This window comes from Hyperolius riggenbachi, chromosome 9 (assembly GCF_040937935.1).
Source record: "Hyperolius riggenbachi isolate aHypRig1 chromosome 9, aHypRig1.pri, whole genome shotgun sequence".
Classification (NCBI taxonomy): Eukaryota; Metazoa; Chordata; class Amphibia; order Anura; family Hyperoliidae; genus Hyperolius; species Hyperolius riggenbachi.
In genome coordinates this window covers 24003647-24013283 of record NC_090654.1, presented here as the reverse complement: position 1 = coordinate 24013283, position 9637 = coordinate 24003647, and the positions used below count along the sequence as shown (strand labels likewise).

The following is a 9637-nucleotide window of genomic DNA, read 5'->3' as shown; positions in this document are numbered from 1 at the left end:
CGCTTTAGAGTTTTAGGGTGACAGAATGAGTCACTTATGTTGGTTTGCCACAATTCAATAAATAACACAGAAAAACAATAAAGAGGGAGAGGCGTGACGCAGCCACACTGGAATTTTACATCGGCCGTAAAGCGGCACTTTTGCATCGTCAGTCTGAGTTAAACCCTGAAGAACGTAAACTGGCCCAACTAAAAGAGAAGAGAGTCCATAACTTTTACGTGAGAACTTTTCAGGCAGAGGGCAGACCTGGCCAACATAAGATAGAAGAGAGTCCACAAGTCCTACACAAGAACGTTTCAAGGCAGAGGGCAGTCCTGGCCAACATAAGATAGAGGAAAGTCTATGACTCCTACACAAAAATGTTTCAGGCAGAGGGCAGTTCTGGCCCACCTAAAAGAGAAGACAGCCCACAACTCCTATATGAGAACGTTTCAAGGTAGAGGGCAGTCCTGACCAACCTACGATAGAAGAGAGCCCACAACTCCTACACAAGAACGTTTCAGATAAAGGGCAGACCTGGCCCACCGAAAAGAGAAGACAGCCCACAACACCTATATGATAATGTTTCAGATCGAGGGCAGACCGGCCTGAGCTGCGACCAATGCTACTAGGAACACTCAGTCGGAGCTTCATACTAAGCCGATGCAAATCTCAGGCACGTTTCTTCAGATTAGACATGGACCAATCCAGCACAGGAACTGCTGCACCTGACTGGGACACTTTCAAGCTGAATAAAGTTGCCCAAAATTTGACCAATGGACCAATCTAATCCTGCTAAAGTGGAATTCGATTGGCCCATTTTTCAAGCTGCATAAATTAGTCTTGAAAATATGGATAAACATGATACGATTTGCATCTTCCTAGACAGCAACAGGCATGACAGGTATACATCAAGTGGTAATTGTGAATTTGTATGTATAAGGCTCAACACACACCATACAATCTTGGTTGTTCAATCTTACCACTTTCATGTAGTATAAGAGCTTATCCAATCAATTATTCAAGGTATTTTCAATCTGTTGGCCCTTATACTACATAGATTTGGTAAATCTGTACAACCAAGATTGTATGGTGTGTGTTGAGCTTAAAGGAGTTTGTCAGAATGATGGGTAAAAAAAGGGCTTTGGTAAACTATCGGCAAAACATGCTTTGTTTTGGTTTTTTAAGCGTTGGATAGAGCATGAAAGGTCGGGCGCCATTATTGGGCACCTTCCACTCCATTGTCGCTCATTTAGGGCCCGGCCACACCGCATGTTCTTCGATCAGATCCTGGAAGCGCATGCATTTTTCCGATCGCAAGGACACTGGTGAAATAACGGAAATCATGATGCAGCTTCTTCAGTGCTGTGCTGCAATTTTTTTTGTATCAAAATGCAATTGCAATGCCTGCTGCAGATTTCCTGTGTTTGCGATTAGCTTAAATCCCTGGGAAAGCATGGGAATCGCCTTGCAAATCGCATAGCACCCCATTAGCTATTTCCCATTTGAAAAAGTCCCCGCTGCATGCAATTGTGCACGCTGATCACACCCGAAATTGTGGCGAAATCCAAACTGAAAATTGTGATTGCAGCACACTGCGATTGTCAGCGTGGAAGGTGCCCTTACTGCCCCAAGCTAATCAGTCAGGCTGTGGTAGACTTATTCAGCATGGCAAACAGCATATGCGATAACTAACATCAACACATCAGAAACCATCTGCCACCTATAGCAGTAAACTCTGCGCTCCTGTCTTGCCCTCCGCATGGTCGGTACATTGCCCTAAATATGTCCTCGCCCTGACGTAATGGGGGAAAGGGGGAGGGGGGGACTCACCTGAGATCAGAAGAAGCTGTCCTTTAATGTAGAAGAGAAAATGCCCCTGAAAGGAGCAAGTTACAATAAGAATACGAAAGGCTTTGCCAATTTGTTGTGAAGACGCAAGCTCTAGGGCTATCATTCTTTAAAGTGTAACTGTCGGGCATAAAATAAAAAATCAATTCTTTATTTTTATCTAGTAAACAAGTAATACGGATGCTAACCAGGCATTCCAAAAGTTACAATCACTATTACTTTTCTTGTTGATAAATGATCATTCCCCAGTTTACCTGACTCTTATTTGGTACGTTGCCGCCCAAAGGAAGTTGCAGGGCATGCTGGGTTGTCTTTTTGTGCTTCTGTACATTAGTTTAGGCGGAGGGGAAATAAAGAAGCAAAAAAAGACAACCCAGAATGCCCAGCAACTTCCTTAGTGCGGCAACGTACCAAATAAGAGTCAGGTAAGCTGGGGAATGATCCTTTATAAACAAGAAAAGTAATAGTGATTGTAACTTTTGGATTGCCTGGTTAGCATCCTTATTACTTGTTTACCAGATAAAAATAAAGAATTGATTTTTGATTTTATGCCCGACAGTTACACTTTAACAATCAGTGAGACAGAGACTTGGAATCAGAGCGTAGAATGTAAATGCCACAATACTTACTGGCTGCACATTGATTCCGCAATATTCAGGAGAAGACAAGAATCACAACCCCAAAGCTTGCACCTTTAACCCTTTAGCAGCCAATGTATTTAGAGTCTCGCAAATGTTCCAGGTCAATTTTATCTTTTCTTTTTTTTTACATTTCCCTGCTTCTAATTAGTAGTGTTGTAATGTTTATTTATAGCCACTTGTCACTAGGGGGCAGTGTGAGACAATAAGAGGATTTCAGTTTCTTTATGTTTTACTAGTAGAGAGAGATCAAAGCACTCCAAGAATGTAAAGCATGAGTTCTGCCGACTGAGGTCAAAAGCAGCACACTTATCTCACACGAGATAACTCTACTGAAGCTGGTAATGGGTTGAAGAGGATTCAGTGAAGATGGCTCCCGTAGTTTTGACCTGACGGTCTTGATTTAATTCATGAATAAAAGAAACTACAGCAACAAAAAAAGCACAGGATGAAACAAACTGGTGCTCTAGTAAAATCCAACCAATATATTACAAAAGCAATAAGTTGTGAAGTAGAAAGCTGGATCTGGGCTCATCTGCATATAGCTGCAACCGGTAGCAACTATGGAATGACTGAAGCCAATGACAGATACCTTTAAATTGAGATAGTACCTTGATGGTGGTGGGGGGTAACCAGGCATAAGGCCAAAATATGAAAAAAAAATGTACTATGTATAATCTATCCCGCTCCTCCTCTGTGATGTACATTGCTCGGCCTAGCCAGAGTCGAGGCCCCACAGTCCACCCATGGGGAGGAGCGTCCATCCATATGACCTTCCCTAGGATGAGTTCTGTGGGCATAGATTCAGCATCCGGTGGTGTGGATTAAAGTGAACCTCCAGACTAAAAATTTAGTCAGCAGCACTGAAAAGGCTTGGTGTTTCTTTAACATTTTCACAGCATCAGAACTTTGCTTTTCTTACCCAACCCTCATTTTTAGCTGCACAGAAGAAAACTGCCCGGGCATTTTCCCCCTGATGCTGTGCAAAGCATGATAGGATTTCTGATGTTGTTCTCATTCTGCTGTTTTTGCGCAAATTTTTTTTTTTTTTTTTTTTTTTTTGAATTTTAGATTTGAAGCCTAGCGTGCGCAGCTGTGAGGGGTGGTCAGGACACAGGACAGTTGGAACTGTGTCTCATGCTCCCTGTCACCTCCTTTCAACCAAAAAGATGGCTGCCCTCATGTAATCACAGACATTTGCCTGTTCTTTTAAAACAGGGTGGGTAAGAGATTACCTATCTATTTTAATTAACATAACTAATGTAACATAATGACAGTATGTTTGTTTAGGCTGAAGTTCCTCTTTAAGGACATCATGGGTGTACTCCCTGTGCAGCCTCAGGACCAAAAAACAGAGGCATGTGAAAGGATGATTTCAACCAGACGAGCTTTGATCCCATCTCTGAAGCGCCTGCGTTTTACAGATCGCAGAGACACTTTATTAAATAAAGTAAATGTTGGCGTTCTGTTTCCACTAGTGCGCCATGATTATCATGGAAGTGATGCAATAGCGTTTGTGTCCCATTCAGGAAAACGGAATGCAAAATCCGGCGGCAAACGTATGTTTTGACTGCTAGCGGAAACTGTCCCTAAAACCGAACTTTATTTCAGCCAGATACCGGTCTGATCTAGACTAGCAATGGGTGGCGTTGTGAAACAGCCACAAGTTCAGCATTATCTGCAGGAAGTCCCACGAAACCAGCAAACACTAAAAAAGGAAAATGGAATCAGCTTGAAAATCGACCAATCGACCAAATGGACCAAAACACAGCCACCGCTGGATGAGATCTGGTAGCGGTAAATGGACTGAACATGCTTGGTATGTATTGAAGTTTAACGTGAACCCGAGTTGAGAGCTATATGGAGGCTGCCACATTTAATTGTCCTACTGATCCTCTGCCTCTAACATTTTTAGCCATAGCCCCTGAACAAACATGCAGCAGATCAGGTGTTTCTGACATTATTGTCAGATCTGACAAGATTAGCTGCATGATTGTTTCTGGTGCGATTCAGACACTACTGCAGCCAAATAGATCAGCAGGACAGCCAGGCAACTGGTATTGTTTAAGGAAACAAAAGGTGAAAGGAAACAAATATGGCAGCCTCCATATCACTCTAACCTTGGATTTACTTCAAGTTTACAGAACGATAGATTCTCAATCACCATTTATCACCATTTAAAGCCAAGTGATGATAACATTATTTGGTCAGAATGACTCCCCAAGGTGTCCGTCTGCTCAGAGTTCCTTTAGGGGTTCCGTTCACAATGATAACAGCCCACAATATTTTTTTTCTGTAACACAATGAGGCATAAACATGAGATGGGGGTTAATATGTGTGCAGGTTACAGGCCCCATCTAGGATGCCGGCAGAGAGGTCTTCTCTCCGGGAACTGGTTCTGAACAGTGGCTCGAGGTGTGCCCGGTAATTTGGCCACCACCATAGGTTGCAAAGCAATATGCAGCTATGTCAGCACCGTGTAATTTGGGGGTGGAATTCAGCCATAATGTAGTCAAGCGCTGCTCGGCTGTGGTGGTTCAGCAATTAGGAACGTGCGCTTAGTCGCACTATAGCTGAGAGTCGGGAGTTAGTCTGGCTGCCAGGATTCGGGCTACAGTGGGTGCCCACCGGGGGTACTAGTTAGTGTTAGGCATAGAACGATTATTGTTAGGCATAGTGGGGGTGGGGGGGGGGGGGTTAATGTTAAAGGGAATCTGAAGTGAAAATAAACTTATGATATAATGATTTGTATGTGGAGTACAGCTACGAAATAACACATTAGCAGCAGAGACATAAGTCTAATATTGTTTACAGTACAGGAAGAATTAAACTCCAGTTATCTATGCAAAAGAGCCACTGATCTCTATGACTTTCAAAAGTGCAGAGAGCACAGTCTTCTGAAGCTTGTTATCTCACCTGTCAAGCAATAGGTGTAGGTAGTGGGGGGGGGGGGGGGGTTAGTGTTAGGCGTAGGTAGTGGAGGGTTAGTGTTAGAGAGGTTAGGGAAGGCGATAGCAGAAGATCTGTAACATTACCAATAGTGTTGGAGTCGGAACACTGAAGAAGAGGACAGGGTTAGGGGGAGGTCACTGCCACACGTCACATTGCGTTACACATGACCAATACTTCCTCCTTCCGGTTTGGAAGGAGGAAGCATCGAAGTCACATGACACACAAGCCAGTGAACTCCTCCTGACCCCGTCCACTTGTTCGGTGCCGCACAGTGGCTGTTGGGAGTGTTTGGGCGTTCCTAATCGGCTATGCTGAATCCCAACACCAAAATTACTTACCGATATTTTACCATCAGCATTACCCAATGCCCAAATTATCAGGTTCCTTTTAAAATAGGTACAACTTCTTATATCTGAGTACAACTGTTTAAAGCGGACCGAAACTCAGAACATCTTCTGTGTTCTATAAGATAATGAACAGCATAATAACAGTTACAGAAAAACATGTCTTTGTTAGAGCTGACAGATACTGCAATAAATATGCAGTGTGTCTACTTCCTGCTTTCATGAAAGCAGACATAGCATTAACATCCTGTGTTTTCAAATGAGCTCATCTGCTGTGGCAGTCAGCTGACATAGCTGCGCGATCAATTTCCAGCTTGTGATTGGTCACAGATGAGGGGGATTTGGACAGAATAAACTCTCTAAATATATACAGGGTGCATTTGTCAATGTTTTCCTTCTGTCCTGGGCAAGAGTTCAGGTCCACTTTAAATTCTGCTGACTTTCAGTACCTCAAACGGAAAACTCTACATATATTTCTCTAGAATCCCAATTAAAGGGCAAGTGGAATGAACAAGTTAAACGCACATTCAGGCCTCTTTCACAGTGAGACGTTAAAGTCGCACGTTAGAAACATGTTCGAACGCAGACTAGCGCACAGCAATACTAAGTCTGTGTGACATTCACAGTGAACATGTTGCGTTTGTGCGTAACGGGTAGCGTTATTAGTGCTGCATGCTGTGCGTTATACACATTATTAGCTGCGTTGGACTGTTTGCACATGCTCAGTAATGACTTGGAAGCATACTTTTCATTACCTGTATGCTCTACCGTATGCGACCTTAATGGGGCATAGAGTTGCGGTGCGACTTTTTGGGGTGTTAAGTTGTAATTTGCGTTGTGACTTTAACATCGCATCAAAACGCAACATCCTACTGTGAAAGTGGCCTTAGATTAGATGGAAAGTGGGCAATGAAACTACTCATGTGGGTGTGTCTCCCGATTCACACTGTAAGATACAAGAAACTTTGATAGCTAAAGTGAACCCGAGGTGAGAATTATATGGAGGCTGCCATATTTATTGCCTTTTAAGCAATACCAGTTGCCTGGCAGCCCTGCTGATCCTCTGCCTTTAATACTTTCAGTCATAGCCCCTGAACAAGCATGCAGCAGATCAGGTGATTCTGACGTTATTGTCAGATCTGACAAGATTAGCTGCATGCTTGTTTCTGGTGTTATTCAGACACTGCTTCAGTCAACTAGACCAGCAGGGCTGCCAGGCAACTGGAATTGTTTAACAGGAAACAAATATGGCAGCCTCCGTATACCTCTCACCTCGTGTTCACTTTAAAATTCATTGAGGGAAATGTAAATATCAAGAATTTCCAGGACTATCACTGCTGCAGGGCTATTCTGATTCAGGCTATTCATGTCTAAAGGAAGCCATTGAACACAAAAGCAGCCGTCTGCCTGGATGACATGTAACTGATCCTGACAGGCAGGTTTGTTGCAGGTCAAGATTTACCCAGTAATGCGCCTAACGTTGTACCCTAATCCAGATGAATAAACTGGAAAATCAGCCTCTGGCTTTACGCCCATTTTCTTTCCCTCCCCCGTCAAACAAAAAGTCACCCAACAGAGTTCAAATGTGAAGAAACAGAGCAAACTAGGCCACGCCCCAAAACATTAAAAGAATGAGATTCCTAAAACTTCAGCATCGAAAAATAAAAGAGCAGCAATATTGCTTCAGGGCACTGCGATCACTACGACGTAAGAGGACATTGGCAGCAACGTAACGTGACGATGGAGGAAAATAAACAGCTTATACAAAAAGAAAGAAAAACAAAAAGTTTTAACCTGCAATAAACCTATTTTACCAATATATAGGACTCTTCTCTCTTTAGTCTTTTTTTTTTGCACTGATATCAGATGCATACCGAAAAAAGATCAGTGCAGGATTTGGTTAAAAGAATATGAATATAATCTTGTTTTTTTCGGTCAAGCTAACAAGCTGTCTTTTTTTTGTTTGTTTCCTGTAGATACTCGTCAGACTGGTCGCTCCACCCACCTCAGAACTCATCGTCAGAGCTCAGGAGGAGGGTCTTCTCTGTGTCCCGCGCTCCAGACAGGCTCTGAGAGCGCGAGATGATCTGTCCGTTGCGCCAGTTGCTGCCCTGCTCCAGGGTGGACTGCTGGGTGTACTGCTGATAGGCGGGAGAGAAGTTGTGGATGGCATCTTGGACCATATCGTGAGGGTTCATGGTCTCCTTCAGACTGCTGGAGATACTCTTCATAGGAGCGCAGCGGCCTGCAAAGCAACAAAAGCATTCTTATCAATCTGAGCCGGGCGTCAAATCTTTCACAAAGCAAAAGGAGTCCCTAGTCTGCTGTGTGTGTGCAATAAATTCCTCTCTGATCAGATTCGATCTTAGAGGGATCTATCTGATGGTCGATCTGCTGGCAGATCGACAGGTGCATGGCCAACTTAAAGGGGCACTACAGCGAAAAACTGTAAAGTTTTAAATGTGCAAACATATACAAATAAGAAGTACATTTTTTCCAGCGTAAAATGAGCCATAAATTACTTCTCTCCTATGTTGCTGTCACTTACAGTAGGTAGTAGAAATCTGACAGAACCGACAGGTTTTGGACTAGTCCATCTCTTCATAGGGGATTCTCAGTAAGACTTTTATTCTTTATAAAGATATACCCGAAAAAGGATTTAAACAATGATGCTGCCCAGCTTCCCTGCTCGCTACACAGTTTTTTGGCAGTTGGACAGATCAACTGCCATTCACTAAGTGCTTTTGAAAATAAATATATCCCTGAGAATCCCCTATAAAGAGATTGACTAGTCCAAAACCTGTCACTTCTGTCAGATTTCTACTACCTACTGTAAGTGACAGCAACATTGGAGAAAAGTAATATATGGCTCATTTTACTCTGGAAAAAAATGTACTTATTTGTATAAATTTGCACATATTTTACATTTTACAGTTTTTCGCTGTAGTGCCCCTTTAAGTTGGCCATGCACCTGTCGATCTGCCAGCAGATCGACCATCAGATAGATCCCTCTGAGATCGAATCTGATCAGAGAAAAATGCATTGAACACACAGCAGACAGATATAGCACCACCTCCTCTGGCGGCCAGCGTCGTTTTCAATTGTAACCGTGATGGCCTCTACTACATAACACTGATGCATGTAGTGATGTCACACACACACTTGGTAGGGGGGCACCAGCTGGCAGTCCGTGTGTCAGAGAGATCAAACACAGTTACCGCTGTACACCCGATTAAGCCCTCGCGATCGAGATTTTCCTGATTACCCAATCAATCCTTTCGACTGAAAATTGATTGATTGGCCATGTTGTGGGATCGATATGTGTCAGATTACAATTTTACTGAATAACGCAACATAATGAATGGGCACCATTAGAATTTTCTCTTTTCTTATGTAACCGTCACAGGTATTTACTAAGGACGGGGAAATAAATGCAAGCAAGAGTATGTTTAATGCAAATTATATGCACCTTAGGATAGGCCAATAAAAAATGTAAGAGGTGACCACGGCACATCTTGGAGCCACGAGAAAGGCAATTTTGCACACGGATTTGCAAAGAGAACCATGCAAGCTTGTAGCGGTTTGCAGCTCAAAAAAACATCAAACCCGCCACATGATGATGACCCGCACAGTAGAAATGGGAATATTAATGAGTTGTGTTTCCATGCAAAACGCAAACCATGTGCAATGATGGCAGCGCACAGTGTAAAAGAATCAGCCAGGATGGCCACTAGCCTCCGTACACGCACGCACACACACACACACACACACGCACGTGCCCCCCCCCCCCCCCATGTGATACACACACACTTGCCTACGTGCACACACACACACACACACACACACACACACACACACACACGTGCCCCCCAC

General features: G+C 43.4%; 1 protein-coding gene across 2 annotated transcripts in view; it reads right to left on the bottom strand.

Moving 5' to 3' along the window:
* Nucleotides 1-2847: 2847 nt before the first annotated feature.
* The window catches only part of TMEM184B (transmembrane protein 184B), a 160142-nt gene continuing 153352 nt past the window's right edge, over nucleotides 2848-9637 (bottom strand). For both annotated transcript variants that reach the window (XM_068252134.1, XM_068252135.1), the window contains one exon: nucleotides 2848-8009. In XM_068252134.1, coding sequence (XP_068108235.1) covers nucleotides 7771-8009 — 239 coding nt within the window. In that variant the 3' untranslated portion in view covers nucleotides 2848-7770. The remainder of the gene's footprint in view (nucleotides 8010-9637) is intronic.